The sequence below is a fragment of the Mesocricetus auratus genome, unplaced genomic scaffold, assembly GCF_017639785.1.
Source record: "Mesocricetus auratus isolate SY011 unplaced genomic scaffold, BCM_Maur_2.0 Super-Scaffold_100007, whole genome shotgun sequence".
In the NCBI taxonomy this organism is placed as follows: domain Eukaryota; kingdom Metazoa; phylum Chordata; class Mammalia; order Rodentia; family Cricetidae; genus Mesocricetus; species Mesocricetus auratus.
Window position 1 is genome coordinate 77,927,382 of NW_024429191.1, and position 19,288 is coordinate 77,946,669.

The window sequence follows — 19,288 nt, forward strand, 5'->3', positions numbered from 1 at the left end:
CAGGGTTTCTCTGTAGCTTTGGAGGCTGTCCTGGAACTCACTTTGTAAACCAGGCTGGCCTCGAACTCACAGAGATCCGCCTGCCTCTGCCTCCCGAGTGCTGGGATTAAAGGCGTGTGCCACCAACGCCCGGCCCAAAATATTTTTAAGGTAGATATAACTCTAAACAAAACTAGCTGTCATATCAAGTTGCTTTGGTTGACGGTGTCAGCTGCTCTGTTTTGTTTTTAGTAGTAGCAGTGGTAATGTAAATAGATGCTATGTGTGTGGTGTACAAGGGTTTTTGCACCACGGCCCGCCAGTGGAGTCAGAGGACAACTTTGGGCAGTTGCTTTGTGATGTCTAAAGAAACTCCATTTTATGCTAGACATCCATCTTGGTACCTAATCGCTGCTTGATTCTGACTCAAATTTCTGGAAAACAAGTTCTACCTAAAAATGCACATCCATGACTGTCTGCTTGGTCTGTTTGTTATGCTATCACTAACTGCTTGTTTGATGGCTATTACCTCCTTATGCAGACATTCAAGGACTACATTGAGGTTATCTTGACTACCTAATCTCAGCAGAGTCAAACAGCTCCTGGCTTGCTTGTGAAGACTCAACATCTTCTAGTGATTTTCACCTTTAAACAAATCCTTCCCTCGACCCCTCCTCACAGCAATCTCGTTTGGCTCAGAGACTGCTAGCAGTTTCAATAACTTTAATTAATTGGGTTTTTTTATTTGGTTGGTTGGTTGGTTGGTTGGTTGGCTGTTTTTGTTTTTTTGAGACAGGGTTTCTCTGTGTAGCTTTGGAACCTGTCCTAGAACTCGCTCTGTAGACCAGGCTGGTCTCAAACTCACAGAGATTAGCCTGTCTCTGCCTCCCAAGTGCTGGGATTAGAGGCGTACGCAACCACAGCCCGGCAATTTTAGCTAATTGCAATTCAGATTGAGTCTGTGGTCTCTTCCCAGGAGTCTTGAACTCAGTAGCAGCTTCTCTCCTTCCACTGCGGGTCCCAGGAAGGGAACTCAGGGGTCTGGCTTGCACAGCAGGCACCTTTACCCACGGAGCCATGTCACCAGCCCAACTGACTGCTGTGTTTTGAGCTATGTTGCCTTGGATGGTCTTGAACTCTTGAACTCTAGATCCTCCGGCCTCAGTTTCCCAGCAGCTGGTATTGTGCCAGCAGCTGGCACCACTGACCCTGGATAACTAATTTCTCTTGTGAACAAGTTTTGTAAAACAAATCGCATGAGGACTTGGGGTTGGGACTGTAGCTCAGCAGAGTACTTAGTCGTAATTAAATTGGCAGGGGACTGGTATGGGTGACGTCCTGGATTCAAGCCCCTCCACCGAAAAACCTGGCTTGTTAGTACATATCTATAATGCCAGTGCTTGGAAGAGATAAAGGCAGGAGGATCAAAAATTTAAGGTCATCCTTGGCTACATAGAAAGGTTAAAGGCCAGCCTGGGCTATAAGAGACTTTGTCTCAAAAAAAAAAGAAAGAAAATGATGTGAAGGGCTGAGGTGTCTTTCAGTGGTAGAGCCTAACTTGTCTCACATGGAATCTATCCCCAGCACCACAGAAAAATTAAATCATATAGCTTATTAAACTAGTAAATTGAGGTAGATTATCCATCATTATTGAATGATCAATATTTTTAATATTTAATCAAAATGAGCATGGTGGCACACACATTTAACCCCAGCACTCAAGAGACAGAGAGAGAACTCTGTGAGTTCAAGGCCAGTCCAGTCTATATAGCAAGTTCTAGACCAACCAGGGCTATATAATGAGATCTGTTTAAAAAATAAATAAAAATAAACCAGGCAGTTGTGGAGCACACCTTTAATTCCAGCACTTGGGAGGCAGAAGCAGGCGGATCTTTGTGAGTTTGAAGTTAGCCTGATCTTCAGAGCAAGTTCCAGGACAGGCTCCAAAGCTACAGAGAAACCCTGTCTTGAAAAAACCAACATAATAATAATAAGATAATAAAGAAAGCTGGGTGGTGGTGCACAACTTTAATTCCAGCTCTAGCAGGAGGATCTCTAAAGCCAGCCTGGTCTGCAGAGCAAGTTCTAGGACAGCCAGGGCTACACAGAGAAATCCTGTGTCAAGAAACCAAATAATAATAATAAATAATTGCTGTTTTATATATCTAGATAATATTTATTACTCAAGCCATGTGCACATGAAAGTCATTTGTGTTATATCCTTCTGTTTTATTTTGAAACAAGAGTATCACTGTGTAGCCCAGGCTGGCCTTGAACTCCCACTGCCTCAGCCTCCAGAGTGCTGGGATTATATGGGTGTTGTAACCACAAAGCCCAGCTGGGTTCAGTTCTGCTGTAAGACAGCTGCTCTTTTGGATCTGTCCTTGGCAGTCATCACCATTGTCCTTCAAGATGGGCAGCCTCCTCATCCTCTCATCATATAAGTCAAGGTAACAAAGGTAGTTTTCAAATTAATCAGTTTATTGCAAAGCATACAAGGCTAAGTAAATATAAATAAGAATAATGTATAAAACCCTGGGACTGGAGACATGGGTCAGCAGTTAAAAGCAATTATTGCTCTTGCAGAGGATCAAGGTTTAGCTCCCAGAACCCACATGGTGGCTCACAGCCATCTGTGACTCCAGTTCCAGGGGACCTGACACCCCCTTCTGGTCTCCAAGGGCACCAGATGTTCATGTGATTGTACTCAGACATGCACACACAGACACATAAAAGTAAATTAAAGGAAAGCAATGTTTTAGGTTTTTTTGTTTGTTTGTTTTTGTTTTTATGAGACAGGGTTTCTCTGGGTAACAATTTTGGTTGTCCTGGAACTCGCTCTGCAGACCAGGCTGGCCTACTCACAGAGATCCCCCTGCCTCTGCCTCCCAGGTGCTAGGATTAAAGGTGTGAACAACCACTGCCTGCTTTATTCCAATTTTAGTTTGTTTGGTTAAGGAATGCATTAAATATGTTACAGTGCCAGACATGCTGGCATATGCCTCTTGTCCCAACACTTGAGAGGCAGAGGCAGGGGGATCTCTGTGAGTTCCAGGACAGCCATGGCTACACAGAGAGACCCTGTCTTGAAAAAAAAATAACAAAAAAGTCTGATAATCACTTTTTTGACACTGACTAGTCAATATGGATGTCTTCCTTTTTTTAACCCCTCTGGCCATAACATGAACTCAACCTTGACCTCCTGAGGATAGTCACAAACATAATTTTTGTACACGTCTCAGAGGAACTTGTATGTCAGAGTACATAGATAACCTGTTTCACAAAAAAAAACCCACAAACATTTATTGCCAAGTTACAGTTAAAATTTCCACCAATCGTCCCCTAACTGCATCCCAAAGTCAGCAGGAAGTAGCATGGAAAAGAATACATCACCCACTTTTCCCTGGTTGAGATGCTAAGTCAAAGGGAAACATAGGGAACAGTATGATAAGATACAAATGTCACTCCCACAAAAAAATCCGTTGGGTAACGACAGAGCCTGTTAACACCCCTTTGAGTCCCTAGCAGGCAGGACTCAGGATTGAGTCCTGTCATGGGTACTTCGAGAAGGGGGGAATGTTGTGACCAGCCTCCCTGTTTTAGCAGCCATGACATGCTAACATGTGCTTACATGACCTTACAGCTCCTGTCCTCCTCACTAGGAGGTCAGATGCCCTCCTCATGGCAAGGAGCCAATCAGAAGTTAGCTGACAGGTCTGTGCTTTATAGCTCTGGGTGTGCTTTACGGACAGTGCACAACAGTGACCTGCAGAGCATAGCAACCGCCCTGGGAGGGCCGAAGGGCCATAACAACCAGTTGATCAATCAACACAGGGAAGGCAGTCCAAACTTGAAAACACACCAATACTGAGACTGTTTCATATCCCTAGACACTTCCCTTACGCTGCCCTTTAAGGTCCCTGCCTCGAGGCTGCTTGGGGTCTTTCTCCAGCCATCCGCCATGGTGGCGGGGTGAAGGGCCCGAGCTAATGGGGTTAGCTCGTTAAACATCTACAATAAAAGACTCTTTGCTTTTGCATCGAGAAAAAATTTTCCACCAATCAGAGCCAGGTATTGGTGGCGCACACCTTTAATCCCAGCACTAGGGAGGCAGAGGCAGAGGCAGGTGGATCTCTGTGAGTTCGAGGCCAGCCTGGTCAACAAGAACTAGTTCCAGGACAGCCTCCAAAACAATACAAAGAAACCCTGACTGGAAAAATCAAAAAAAAAAAAGAAAAAGAAAGAAAGAAAGAAAGAAAAAAGATTTTCACCAATCAGGATTTAGAGATTAGGGAGTTCCTTGAATGTCACATCATTTACAATGCAAACTTTTCAGTCCAACCAGATTAGTTTGTTCCTTCTGTTGTTAGGAACAGCTATAATGTTCCTAAAGAACTAAAGATGCATAACGACTATTTCTGTGGTTTAGGGAGGAGGTTGGTCAGCTATTGGAAAGTTCTCAGCTACCCTAGGGCTTGGGAACCTGGACTTTATTTCACCCAACAGATAAAATGGAGTCTGAAGTCAGAATGGCAGTCCTCAGGCCAACATGCTTTTTCCTGCTCCCTTCAAAAAGAGAGAAAAAGAACACCTTGGGGGCAAAATAACTTTTTTCTCATTTCTTTTGAGCTTTTTTTGTTTTGTTTTGTTTTGTTTTTCAAGGCAGGGTTTCTCTATATTGTTTTGGAGGCTGTCCTGAAACTTACTCTGTAGACCAGGCTGGCCTTGAACTCACAGAGATCTGCCCGCCTCTGCCTCCAAAGTGCTGGAATTAAAGGCATCTGCCACCACTGCAGGCTAAAATGTATTTAAAAAAAAAAGAGAGAGAGGAAAAACAGAACTGAGCTCTCATGTGAGTGGGCAGAAGAGAGTTCCTGAAAAGGGCAGAGAAAGCGACTACAGGGGAGAATTTAGCTGGGCTGGGGGGGGGGGATCATGACATGCATACAAGCACTCTCTGGCACATGAATACACCTGATGTTTTATTGCCCGGCTCCAGCAGAGAGCCTGCTAGCATCGCCTAAGATTTCCTCTGTCCTGTACCAGCGTCAGTTGCTGACTGGGCCAGGGCTGTGGCAGGATGGATCTCCTCCTTTTCCAAGTGGCAAGAATAGCAACATTCATTCGCTGGGGCCCCCTGAGTGGGTGGGGCATGGAAGGAACTATTCCAGTCATGTCTGTAGGCAGGAGGTCCCAAAGAAGAGATGTAAGACACATCTCAGTCAATAGATTTTTTTTTCTTTAAGTCAAGTGAAATCTTCGCGAATTGCTCAGAAACCCAATCCTGGGTATAATTGAGCTCTGGCTGCAGGATTCCCTCAGTCAGTGTTTTCTGCGGTAGCCGCAGAGCACAGGGAGGTCCCTTTTACCACATCATGTCTTCTCTGGTTACCATGGAAATACCTATTTTCCCCCCAGAGAACGTCACGCCTTCATGGCAGGAGACTGCTGCTCTGGAGACACACTTGAGACCCTGGAGAATTTTACCAAGGCTGCAGATGCCCGAGTGCTCTCACAAAAGGATAGCTGTGAAGAGAAATCCACCTCAGCTCCACCCCTGTGTGCATGGGATGCCCTTGTCCACGCTGCTCTCAGGGGCTCTCTCCTCTGGGAAACCGACAGAGTCTATTTAGTGATTTCAAAACTTTACAGTTGTGCCTTTATATGGTAATCTGCTCCATAAATCCCTTCAAATGAGCCTAAAAGAAGGATGTTACGGGGTGAAGAGATGGATCAGTGTTTAAGAACATTGGCTTCTCTTCCAGAGAACCCAGGTTCAATTCCCAGCACCCACATGGCAGCTCACAACTGTCTGTAACTCCAGTTCTAGGGGACCCAACACCCTCACACCAACGCACATAAAATAAAAATTAAATAAAACGTGAAGAAAGAAGAAGAATGTTGCTGGTCCGTGGGCAGAAGAGAAAATGAAGGCTGGCAGGTAGCAGGCAGGCAGGAGGTGGCCAAGTTAGTGCTGACTCCAACTGTAGCTGGGCTCCTGCCCTGCCTTCAGCTGCCCAGCAGTTAGGAAGAAGCCAGCGCTCAGGTGGCTTTGGGAGAAGTCAGTCCAGATCCGTATTAATGCCATATGCTCCTACAGCACAGACAAGCTCCAAGCATGGAAGGTGGACTCCAGAAGACATTTTATGGAAATGATGCTGACCTGACCGCAGAGTGCTTTGGACTTCAAACCTGGCTACACACCACCCGGTCCTTCTACAGGGAATAGAAGTGGAGTCCAGAGAAGAGATCTGGGTCACCAGATGGAAAGTGCTTGGGAGACCGACAAAGAAAGACCATGAGTTTGAAACAAGCCTAGGATACATAACCAAGACACACACACACACACACACACACACAAGCCAGCCAGGCCCAGCACTCGAGAGGCAGAGGCAGGTGGGGATCTCAGTGAGTTTGAGGCCAGCCTGGTCTACAAAGTGAGTTCCAGGACAGCCAGGGATATTACACAAAGAAACTCTGTCTGGAAATAAACAAAAAAAAAAGTGAAATAAAAATAGCAATGTTGCTTCTCAAGCCAAGCAAGGTTGGCGCATGCCTATACACTCAACACTTTAGAGATGAAGTCCTCGGCTGCTCAGGGTGCTCAAAGTCAGCCTGGGAAGAGACCTAGGAATTTGTCTCAAAACAAGACAAGTAAGATGGTGCACTCCTTTAACCCCAGAACTCTCAAGGCAGAGGCAGTCAGAGCTCTACAAATTGCAGCTTCCTTCTGAGTTTAGCTACACAAAGAACAGAAGTGGTCTTAGGGCCATCATCAGGAAAACAAAGGCAAAGCTTGTGTTTCGTTGGCAGCAGTCAGCTGCTTTTGGTCTGGGAGAGGTCAAGTTGATCATGGCCTCTATTATCTCTGGACTGGCTATGTGGGGCTTGACTAGGGCTAATTCGGTCTCTGCTATTTGGGGAGCACTTCTGCCCTTTGTTGTAAGGGGTTCATCAGCCAGGCCTGTTGTTCCCGGGATCTGAAGGGGACACTGATACTGAGAGCAGGCTAGTCACAAGGGCAGGTTAGGCCTTGAGGAGCCGGGCAATGCCTGGCAGCTTCTCGAGGCTGCTCTGGGGATCTGGACTCTGTGCCAGCTGACCTTTGACAATGTTATTATGTCAGGGATACCAGGCTTTTATCCTGCTTTTAATTACCCATGAGACCTCTGCAGGACCAAGTGAAGAGTTGGTGCTTTTCAGCAAGGGCAGTCCCCAACTCCCTGTCACCTGCCCTCTCACCTATATCCCACCGGTGTCAAAACATGTGGGGGGGGCGGGGTGTGGCAATAACTGTTTACAAGCAAAGAGGTCAGTCAGATCTGGCACCACACACTAGCACACCAGGCACGGGCACGAGCTCCAACTGGCCAAGTGCCTACAAGAAGAACTGGAAAGTAGTTTGGGGAGAACAACTTTCCCTGCTCTGCATCGTGTCAAGCCCAGGAGTTCCCTTTGAGATCTAGACTCAGACCCATGGAAAGTGTTTTCCTGGCTCCTATGTTCCCAGACTCTGAGTGCCAGAGGTTCAGCCTGTAGCCAGGGGTTGACCATTACTAGTAACTGAGCATCTACAATGGATACCGACATGTCCGTTCACAGACAAAGCTGTGTCATTCCTTAAGCTTACAGCCTTAGCCGGGGATACAAGAGAAAGAGCAGGGCCAGATATGAGGGCATGTGACCTGTATACTCCTCACTTGCAGGGCACTCCATGTATGCCCTGCTGTCTCTGTATTGAACCTTTTAACTATTTTGAACCAAGGCCTTCATGTTTGTTTTTTTTGTTTTTTGTTTGGGTTTGGTTTGGTTTTTCAAGATAGGGTTTCAGTGTGTAGTTTTGGAGCCTGTCCTGGAACTCACTCTGTAGACTAGGCTGGCCTCAAACTCACAGAGATCCTTTTACCTCAGCCTTCCGAGTGCTGGAACTAAAGTCATGTGCCACCACCACCCAGCCTGGCCTTCATGTTTTTAATAGTGTGGCTAGCAAATTATGTAGCTAGTCCAAAACACAGGTAATCACAATGCAGCATGATAAGTACCATGATGATGCATGCCTATAATCCCAGCACTTTCCAGGTAGATGCAGGCGGATCAGAAGTTCGAGGCCGCTCTTACATAGTGAGTTCAAGACCAGCTTAGTTTACATGAGACCCTGTCTCATAACAGCAAAATAAATAACACCAACATTGAGGACATTCAGGCAAACAATCTTCTCAGAGCAAGGGCATCCCAGGTGAGCCTGGAAGGATGCCTGGAAGATGTCAATGCAAATAGGAGGGAGGACCACATTCCAAGGAAGGGAGGAGCAGATGCAAATGGCAGCTCTCATCTGAGAAAGCTAGGGGAGCTTCCTAGAACTGCTGTAGTAGAGAATTTGGGAGCCAGTGAGGAGCATGGCATGAAATGAGGCCCACTTACAGCCAGGAGAACCCCAAAGGAATGGAAGTGTGGTTCAGAGATAAACAGGTCAAGGGAGGGGACCCCACACCTACATGCAGAGACAATTTAGAGGAGGCATGGGCATGAGGAGTCTACAGGAGATGAGTAGTCTTTATTCAAAAGAATGGCGCTGATACAATTACTATGTATATGGGGGGGAGGGGATTAGACTCTGGTCTCACACAACACAGAGAAGTGAACTCTGGGTAGATCACTCCAGGAGAGCCACACCATGAATGTAAAGGTTTCCAGGCTGGCAGGCTGGGGCCTCAGGTTTTCAAACTCGGATGGATGGTATTGAGATGCATTCCCTTTCCCGACATCAGGGGAACTACATTATTTAACCTTAACTTTGCTTAGAGCCCTTGCTCCATGGCACATGGAACATTTGGGAAATGGAGGCAAAAGAATCAGGAGTTAATAGCCAGCCAAGGCCGTATGACATCCTGCCTCAGAGTAAGGAGAATGGGGGTATGTGCATCAATCATTTGGCAAACAGGAGTCAAAACAAGCTTTAGGGGTGCCATAGAGGTGGCACAGCAGTTATGAACACTTGACGTCCTTATGGAGAACCCAGGTCCATTCCTAGTACCCACATGGTGGCTCACAACTGTCTGTATCTCCAGCTCAGGGAATCTTCTGGTCTCTGAAGGCATCAGGCATGCACATGCGGGAAAACATTCATATACATTATTTTCCATCTTACCTTTATATTTATGTATATGGGCATTTCGTGTATGTCTGCACATCACATGCGTATAGTGCAGACCAGAAGACCATTGTGAGCCACCATAATGGGTCTGGGACTAGAACTTGGGTTCTCTGAAAGAGCAGTGAGCAGTAGTGCTGCTCTTAACCACTGACTCATGTCTCCTCTCCAGCCCCCAAGTAAGGTTTGGTTTTTGTTTGTTTGAGTTTTTGTTTGTTTGTTTGTTTGTTTTGGTTTTGGTTTGAGAGGGTTTCTCTGTATTGTTCTGGAAGCTGTCCTGGAACTCACTCTGTAGACCAGGCTGACCTCAAACTCAGAGAGATCCACCTGCCTCTGCCTCCCAAGTGCTAGGATTAAAGGTGTGTGCCACCAACACCCAGCTATAAGTATATCTTTAAAAAAAAATCAGGACTAGAGTTGCAGTCCTGTAGAGCACTTGCCTAGCATGTGCAAGAGTGTGGGTTCAGTCCCCAGCCACACAAAATCCTTTCAAGTCCACCCAACTTTTCCTCCCCGGGGGAATGTTGTATTTGGTGAGCTGTCCTTGGCTTGTAGCAGATTCCTTCCCACCACATAGATTCAGGTCAAGATAACACCTCCTTACAAGCCTTGTCCAACCACCCCGTGTGAAGAAGCCGGGACCTGTGTCACTCTCCACATGACTCCATCTCTCCCAAACACCTCTCACAATCCGTTCTTATTATTCTGTCTATTTTCTGTCTGTCCTACTAGCCCTTACCTTTAAGACAGTGAAACTGGTGATCTGGGCATAAACTGACTTTTTTTTTTATAAACTGACTTATTTGTTGTTGTTATTTTCTTTGGTTTGGTTTTTAGAGGCAGTATTTCTCTGTGTACTGGTTGGCCCTGGTTATCCTGGTACTCACTTTGTAGACCAGGCTGATCTTGAACTCACAGAGATCCACCTCCCTCTGCCTCACCAGCGCTGGGATTAAAGGCATGCTCCACTACACCAGCCTATTTTTCTGTTTTTTTTTTTTTTTTGAGACAGGATATCCTGAGTCTAGCCTTGAACTCGTTTAACCTTGAATTCTTTTCTCTTACTTCCTTCTCTCAAGAGCTGGGATCACAAGGGAGTACCATGGTACCTAGTCAGTTGGCGCATATATATATATATATATATATATATATATATATATATATATGAGACAAGGTTTCTCTGTGTAGCCCTTGAACCCAGAGATCCACCTGCTTCTGCCTCCCGAGTGCTTGTGCTATCACGGCCTGGCAGGTGGCAATAGTTTTACGAGCTTTTATGTAAGTCTACCTTTGGGGGAGTATTTGAACAAGTCTGGCACAGTAGTTGGCAGCCACTGCAGCTTCCAGTTCTCCTATCAGCCCCCATGAACCCAGTTACATCACTCTTGGCTGTCTGGTCTTTTATCTAATCTCCCTGGCTCCTCAGGACCTTTGGATCTAAGATCCCTGACATTCGCCCCTGCCACAAAGAGTATTTCAATAAACCAACAGAGAGATGGACTGTAGCTCAGTGGCAGAATGCTTGTCTAGCTAACTTTTTCATCCCAGAAGGTTTAAGTTTTAAAATAAATTGAGCTGGGCGGTGGTGGCACACGCCTTTAATCCCAGCACTTGGGAGGCAGAGGCAGGCAGATCTCAGTTCGAGGCCAGCCTGGTCTACAGAGCGAGTTCCAGGACAGCCTGCAAAACAATATAGTGAAACCCTGTCTTGAAAAAAAAGTAAGGCCGGGCGTTGGTGGCACACGCCTTTAATCACAGCACTCGGGAGGCAGAGGCAGACGGATCTCTCTGAGTTCGAGACCAGCCTGGACTACCAAGCGACTTCCAGGACAGCCTCCAAAGCCACAAAGAAACCCTGTCTCGAAAAAAACAAAAAAAAAAAAAAGAAAAGAAATTGAAAGGTTAACTGCTAGCCTCGAAGTGGTGGTGCACGCCCTTAATCCCAGCATTTGGGAGGCAGAGGCAGTCGGATCTCTGAGTTACAGGACAGCCAGAGCTACACAAAGAAACCCTGTCTGGAAAATAAAAATAAAAATAAAGGTTAATTACTTTGAAAAAAATCACACACACACACACAAAACACTCAGGAGGCAGAGGCAGGCGAATCTCAGTGAGTTCGAGGCCAGCCTGGTCTACAGAGGGGAGTTCCAGGACAGCCTCCAAAACAATACAGAGAAACCCTGTCTCGAAAAACCAAAAAAGAGAGAGAAAGAAAGGAAAAAGAAAAAGAAAAATTTCACCTAAACTCTTGAAAGGCTTTACTTCAAGCACAGATTTGTAGGACAAATGGCATCCTCTGGTGCCTGAATTTCTCTGGGGTTCCCACCCCCAACTCGGGAACTACTTCCTTCCTTAAAATTCATCTAAGTAAGCAACTTTAGGTCACCAATTTTAAAACATCCTAGTCCACCTCACCCTCCCTGGGGAATGATGTGGGGATTGGGTGGGGGGCTGGGGGGGGCTGGAGGAGGGTCAAGGGAGGAGGGGTGGGAGAGGGAGCTGGGATTGACATGTGAAGCATGCATGTTTCTAATTTAAATAAAAACATATATTGAGGGAAAAATCCTAGTCCAAACGATATCTATAAGGTTTGGGTTTTTTATTAGGTTATTTTATGTTGACTAAAAGGCTAACTCTGTGGCTGGGTGGGGAGAAGGGCGAGTTAGTTAATGGGTGGCTATGACATTGCCGAGATCTGTGGAATTTGGGAGGACCAGCATGTAATTCCCCACTAAAGAACGCCAACCGATCCCCACCCTAAGAACCTTCTTAGAGTTAGTACCAGCAGCACCCCAACAGGGTCAAGATGGTAGAACGTGCCAGAGGCGCAGGCGCGCTCGAAACCTCCGCCAGTTTCTTGGGCACCCAGACAACTACCGCCCACACTGCGCAAGCGCACTGGCGGACCAAGCTTTCCCTCCCCCCTCTCGCCCCTCCCTGTATCAACAGAACCCCATCTCCCAGCCAAATCCAGTGCGCAAGCGCCTCGCCTTGACCCCGCCCCCCGACCAATAGGAAGCCGCGGCGTTCGGGCGCCGGGGAGCTTGACGTCCTGGGTGGGGTCGGGACGTGAGGGCAGCGCGCTGGCGTCACAGGGGCGGCTATATAAGTGAATACAGGCGCCGCCCCTCCGCCCCAGTCACTGAGCCGCCGCCGAGGACTCAGCTGCCTCCCCCTCGAGCCCCCTCGCTTCCCGACGCTCCGTCCCCCCTGCCCGCCTTCTCCCGCAGCCGCCTTCCGCAGGCCGTTTCCACCGAGGAAAAGGAATCGTATCGTATGTCCGCTATCCAGAACCTCCACTCTTTCGGTAAGCCCGGGGAAGGTCGTGGGCCCGGGTGGGGGTGGCGGGATCTCGGCGAAACCGCCGATCGCGGCGGACCCTTAGCTAGGGCCGAAGGGCCCGTAGGTCCGAGCTGTGCCTGGGGTCGGCCTCCGAGGCTGCCCGGAAGGAGCGGGTGGGAGGTCACCCCTTGGGCGGGCCCGGCGTTTCGGGTGGCGCATTTACTAATGGCTCCTGCCTCTCTTCGGGCCACACCCGCCCCCTCCCGCCACCCCTGCGTCACGTCCTCTACGTCACCGTCGTCACGGAGTGGGGAGGAGAGGAGGCCCCGCCTCGGGCTCCGGCTTCCGGTTGGTTGCATCAGCCGGGTGGGGCGCTGCTTGCTCGCTAGGGCTCTCCTCCGGCACGTGATCAGCTGCGGAGGGAGGGCCGGCCTAGGGCTGAAAGTACATACTTCCTGCCGGTCTAGGACTGACATGACCTGGGAGGGACAACAAAGGACGACTCCGGAGTCCAGACGATTGCAATGCCGGTGTCTGCACGGCCAAAAAGATCAGTAGGAGCGTGCAAGCGACAGAGGGGCAACCACACCTTTGAACATTTGTATTTTTTTTCTCCCCAGACCCCTTTGCTGATGCAAGTAAGGGTGATGACCTGCTTCCTGCTGGCACTGAGGATTATATCCATATAAGAATTCAACAGAGAAACGGCAGGAAGACCCTTACCACTGTCCAAGGGATCGCTGATGATTACGATAAAAAGAAACTAGTGAAGGCGTTTAAGAAGGTAGGTCTGATGGAGAAAAAGCGTGTTGTCCCCAAGGGGAGAGGGTGCTAAGTAAAAGGGATTGAGTGCTGTTACCTGGATTCATATTCTGCGCCCTTTATGTTTACAGAAATTTGCCTGCAATGGTACTGTAATTGAGCATCCAGAATATGGAGAAGTAATTCAGCTACAGGGTGACCAGCGCAAGAACATATGCCAGTTCCTGATAGAGGTGAGAATGGGCCTTCCTCCATACTGTCAGCCTTTTTAAGGTGTGGGGTCCCTGTGTTCTGTAGTCTCCCATCCTTCCAGACACATTCCTGGTCTTGCAGGCGGTCGGAAGGGAAGCTGGGGTTTTAACGGTGTGCCCTCCTTCCTGGAATTCCTCTAGTCTGGTGTAGTGGGAGACTGGTGATTGGTGTCGTTCACAGACTTGACTCCTGTCCTTTTCTCTCTGCAGATTGGACTGGCTAAGGACGACCAGCTGAAGGTTCATGGGTTTTAAGTGCTTGTGACTCTCAGAAGCTTAAGTGAGGATTTCCTTGCAATGAGTAGAATTTCCCTCCTGTCCCTTGTCACAAGTTTAAAAACCTCACAGCTTGTATAATGTAACCATTTGGGGTCCGTTTTTAACTTGGACTAGTGTAACTCCTTCATGCAATAAACTGAAAAGAGCCATGCTGTCTAGTCTTGAAGTCCCTCATTTAAACAGCTCAAGCAGAAAGCCCAGGCAGGGTTCAGCCTGAAACAAAGCAATAACAATGTTTCAGCCAAGCCCAGAGCCCCAAGTTCATAAGCTATGTCTACCCAGAAGCCCCTCAGCTCTCCCTCTGCAGAGTCCCCTGCCCTAGGAGAATGTCACCGGATGAGCTAGAGAATGGATAACATCACAGCGATAGGGAGTCTGGCAGGCACCCCTGGTGTCTGGCCAGATGGGCAGAATTCAGAAAGGGCCACCTTTCCACAGGTCATGGACATCTGGCTGACCACCACACCCTAGCCAAGGGATGTAGAAACAACTGGAGGGTGAGGCCAGCCTAGTATCAATTAAACTTATGACAAGGGAACAAATACCAAACAGTGGAGCAGTCATGTGGCTAGCTGTAAGGGTTTCAACTTAATGGTAGCAGCTGCCCAGTGCCATGTGAAAGAACAAACTGGCTTTTGGTTTTCTTTTTCCTTTCAGTTTTAATGTTATTTAATGTATTTAAACCCTTATTTAAATAAAACTTGTTTTAAGAAATACCTTATGTCTTGTTGAGTCAAACTTGCAAAAAATGATCACAAGATGGGTTCTGCTGGAAAGCATTTAACCAAAGGTATGCCTTCCCATTTGTCAGCCTCATGGAAAGTGTTCTGTAGCTGACAAGGCACTGTAAACAACTGGAGTGACAGTAGTTGTTGGGCTTTCCTAGCTGTGGGAGGAGTTTGTAACACGTTAGAATGATGTGCTCGAGTTCAGGTTGTATGTCACCTTGGCTGGCAGGAAGGGATTATGTGGACCATACTGGTCCACCTTGAGAGATTGTTCTCTGCTGGTAAAGGTGATGTATTCCTAATGAAACACCTTCACAATCTGAAGGTTACTGCCTCCAAGAGATGGCTTTTCCAACAGGATCTTTTGCTGGCCGGTTTGTGTAGGTAAAGGTGAAATTTAGTTGAACGGCTTCTGGTTTGGAAGAAACACGAGCCTGCGCCAGTTCCAAACCAAGGGCTTTGCTAAAACAAGCTGCCGCCAAAAAATACTTGGTACTAGTATGATGGCATTATTTGAAAGAGCTGAAGGACTTGATCAACCCTAAAAACAATCCAGTAGGTGGAGTGACTGATTCCTACATATTGGTGATGTGAACCAGGGCCCTTGCTTCCTAAGTAAACATTACATCTCAAACTACAAAGGACTTTTCCCGATTTGTAGTGAATTCAGTCATGGGGACCTGTATGGTAGAGAACTGGATTCTCAAAGGTTGCCCTCTGATTTCCGTATACCTCTCTGTGAAGCCAACTGCAGGATACTACTTAAAACTGGGGGCCCTGGGTCAGCGTTTTGTGAGTATATTTCTGTCCTGTGGTCCATACATTCATGATAGTCAAGTCTTTGGTGTATGCAGTATGCTGTGGTGGGAGCTTGACAGGGAATGAAAGGGCTTGGCCAAGAGGACTCAGGTGTCTACACTCCCGTCTCAGGAGGACGACTTCCTAAAAGAGGTGACTTGGCAAAACTGACCTCCACAAGTTGACCTCTTACCACAAGTGCCATGCCCTACAGTTTTTCTGAGAAACTAGCCCTGGCTGTCCTGGAACTCTTTACATAGACCAGACTGGCCTCAAGATCAGATAAACCTGCCTCTGACTTCTTAGTGCTAGGAATAAAGTGCACCACCATACCTGACTAACAAACAGCTTCTGGAAATGCTTACAAATGATGTGTCAAGTTCTCAATTTTGTTTATTCTGTCAAAAATGCAAAGTCGTGTTCCAGCACATGAAAAAACACATGCAAGTATTTACTGCTAGTCTGCTTCTTACATGCTTAAAATGGAAACCAGGCCTGGTGGTACACGTCTGTGATCTCAGCTTCTTAGGCTGAGGCAAACAGATCACAAGTTCAAGGTCTGCCTGGGGTCTAAAGTAACTTTGCAAAATTTAAAAGATTAAGCTGGGTGGTGGTGACTGGCGCACCCCTTTAATCCCAGCACCATGGGAAGACAGAGGCAGGTGGATCTCTGAGTTCAAGGCCAGCCTGGTCTACAGAGTAACTTCCAGAACAGGCTCCAAAGCTACAGAGAAATGCTATCTCCAAAAACAAAAACAAGAAAAAAACTGGGGAAACAAGGTAGATAGGGCACTTACCTAGCATTCCTGAAACACAACACAAGTTTCAATAACAAAAAACAACAGAAAAAAAAAGCCAACTAAAATTGCACAGGAATCCACAAAAATGACTAAAATCACCGGGTGGTGGTGGCCCACACCTTTAATCCCAGCACTCGGGAGGCAGAGGCAGGTGGATCTCGTTGAGTTCGAGACAAGCCTGGTCTATAAGAGCTAGTTCCAGGACAGCCTCCAAAGCCACAGAGAAACCCTATTTCAAAAAAACCAAAAAAAAAGCACTCGGGAGGCAGAGGCAGGCGGATCTCTGTGAGTTCGAGGCCAGCCTGGTCTACAAGAGCTAGTTCCAGGACAGCCTCCAAAGCCACAGAGAAACCCTGTCTCGAAAAACCAAAAAAAAAAAAACAAACAAACAAACTAAATTGACCATCTTGCTTGTTCATCTGTCTCAGCAGTGTCCCCTTGTGGCATTAGTATAAAATACAGGTTGTCTTTTTTTTTTTTTTTTTTTGGTTTTTCGAGACAGGGTTTCTCTGAGGCTTTGGAGGCTGTCCTGGAACTAGCTCTTGTAGACCAGGCTGGCCTCGAACTCACAGAGATCTGCCTGCCTCTGCCTCCCGAGTGCTGGGATTAAAGGCGTGCGCCACCACCACCCAGCAAGTTTTAATACTCTTAATAGCTACTAAGTGACAGGTGTTGGTGCACACCTTTAATACCCAGCACTTGGATGGCAGAGGCAGGCAGATCTCTTATGAGTTCAAGGCCAGCCTGGTCTACAAGAGCTAGTTCCAGGACAGCTTCCAAGGCCACAGAGAAACCCTGTCTCGAAAACAAAACAAAATAAAATGGCTACTAAGTGTTTATGAAATTCGGGTACTTAGGGATCTTGTTACAAGTTGAGTTCCACTCCTCCCCCCCCTCCCATATAAACAGTCTGGCTCCATGGGTATTAGCTAATGAATGCCCAGTCCCATAGGCTTTTGAGGGTGGAAGAATTGAAGCTTCACCAGAATTTGAACCCAAAACACCACAAAATAGGAAAAAACAAATTTGAATTGAGACTGTATCTCACTTATGGAGCCCTCCCTGGCCTAGAACTTTGCTCCATGCACTAGGCCTGAACTCAAAGAGATCCACATACCTCTGCCTCCTGAGTTATCTTTCAACCTGGAGACAGGGTTTCACTGTATAGTCTTAGCTGTCCTAGAACTGGCTCTGTAGACCAGGCTGGCTTCCAACTCACAGAGATCCACCTGCCTCTGCCTCCTGAGTGATGGGATTAAAGGTGTGCGCCACCACACTTGGTGTATGTGATGCTGGGATTGGTCCAGAATTTCACTCATGCTAGGCAAACATTCGACCAGCCGAGCTACATCCTCAGCTCTAGCCTTAGTTTTTTAAATTTTTTGAGACATGGCCTCACTCTGGTTGGCCTTGAACACTTGATATCCTGCCTCAGCCTTCTGAGTGGTACGGTGACTTGGATGAGCCTCTGTGCTCAGTCCTAGAGCATCAGTGGAGACTGGTGGAGGTATGGTGGCTGGCTGGGTCACCCCTAGTGATTCTGGTCAAGCTTCTGGAATGCCTTTCATAGATATCCAATCCACACTCAGGACTTGCTTATTGCTCTCCTTTTACCGCAGATCTAAGGAACCACAGCACCTGTACATAAAGACTCAAAAGTGAAAAAGATTAAAAACCCCACTAAAAGCCAGGCAGTGGTGATGCTCGCCTTTAATCTCAGCACTTCAGAGGCAGAGGCAGGGGATCTCTGTGAGTTCCAGGACAGCCATGGCTGCACAGGGAGACTCTGTCTCAAAAAAACTTTAGAGACAGAGTCCTACTATGTTGCTCAAGATGGCCCTAAACTCTTCTATGGCCTTGCCTCCTGAGTAGCTGGGACTACAGACACGCACACTGTACCCAACTACTACCTTAAAAAACAAAACACTTTGTAGATCACAAAAGGTGGTCTGCTAATGGCGTAGTCTAAACAGGTGTTGAAAACCTCATTAAACACATGTTGATAAGATAAACATTGATTCAGCAGGGCTGGGTGGGGCATGAAGGTCTGCAGGTCTAAAAGGCTCAGGGGGAGGCAACAGCTCTGTAGTGCTGTCTCCAAGGTGAACTGACAGCTGGCCTACGTCATCAGCCCTTCGTGTAGCCTTCCCTGCTGCTTGCCTCCGCTCATCGAACATAAACGGAGTGAGAATCAATGGCTTGACACACAGCGGCTGTCACATTTATGCCCCATGTTAAATTATTTTTCAACCTCTTCCTATTTTTAACCAATTGCCCATGATGGGCACCAATTAGCCATAAAGAATGATGATTAAAGACAATGTAAACTGCAGTGGTCTGGCCTGCCATGGCGGGGTGAGGGCTTGGCAACAGTATCTGTGGAAAAGGGAAGTCAATGCAGTGTTGTGGGGGGTTCAGCCACACTGGGAGGTCCTCTTGCCCAACGCCCATTTGATTTTGATGCTGGAATGGTGTTGAGAATCCAAGTCCAGGGTCTAGAACTGTTGGCCTTGTGCATGCTGGGTAAGCACACTACCCCTGAGCTATATCCCCTAGCACACATGCTATTATTTATTTATTCACTTTTTCATATACGGTTGGTTATTTTGCCTGCATATGGAGGAGGGTAACACTGTGACTTGAGTTTACGTGCAAGGGAACTGAGAAGGAAGGACGCAATCTACTGTGGGCCTAAGTGTCTCTGAATATGCTGGTTGAGAGTGTAAGAGTGCAAAGTCACCCGGGCGTTGGTGGCGCACGCCTTTAATCCCAGCACTTGGGAGGCAGAGGCAGGCGGATCTCTGTGAGTTCGAGGCCAGCCTGGTCTACAGAGTGAGTTCCAGGACAGCCTCCAAAGCAATACAGGGAAACCCTGTCTCGGAAAGAAAAGAAGAAAAGGTACACACAGGAAGAGCAGGAGTTCAAGGTCATCTTCAAATATACACCACCAAGTTCAAAACCAGCCTAGACCGCATGGGATCCTGTCAGTAATAATAATAACCCATCGGTGGTGGTGCACGCCTTTAATTCCAGAACTCAAGAGCAGAGTTTGAGGCCAACCTGGTCTACAGAGAGTTCCAAGACAGCCAGGGCTACACAGAAACACTGTCTCAATAATAATAATAATAATATAATGTTGAATAAATAGAAGAGTAGATAAATGACAGCTCAGGCTGTAAGCCAGCAGGAGAGTCTGAGTTGAAGGGTCTTGAAGAGAAGCTGACCTTGAACAGCAGGGAGACAGACTGCTCGGTGACG

General features: G+C 47.3%; 1 protein-coding gene across 1 annotated transcript; it reads left to right on the forward strand.

Annotated features, from left to right (window-relative positions):
* Window positions 1-12,241: 12,241 nt before the first annotated feature.
* Eif1 (eukaryotic translation initiation factor 1) lies at window positions 12,242-13,853 on the forward strand. Its single transcript, XM_040749690.1, has 4 exons — window positions 12,242-12,437; window positions 13,033-13,196; window positions 13,306-13,407; window positions 13,636-13,853. Exons 1-4 carry the CDS (start codon window positions 12,407-12,409, stop codon window positions 13,678-13,680), a joined length of 342 nt encoding a protein of 113 aa, XP_040605624.1. The 5' UTR covers window positions 12,242-12,406; the 3' UTR covers window positions 13,681-13,853.
* The last annotated feature ends 5,435 nt before the right edge of the window (window positions 13,854-19,288 follow it).

What these genes read in the sequence shown, in the direction of transcription:
- Eif1 (XM_040749690.1), top strand. Translation starts at nt 12,407, where the DNA reads ATGTCCGCTATCCAGAACCTCCACTCTTTCG. An exon ending in CCAGAACCTCCACTCTTTCG is followed by an intron (nt 12,438 to 13,032) that starts GTAAGCCCGGGG and finishes TTTTCTCCCCAG; the next exon opens with ACCCCTTTGCTGATGCAAGT. An exon ending in TAGTGAAGGCGTTTAAGAAG is followed by an intron (nt 13,197 to 13,305) that starts GTAGGTCTGATG and finishes TTATGTTTACAG; the next exon opens with AAATTTGCCTGCAATGGTAC.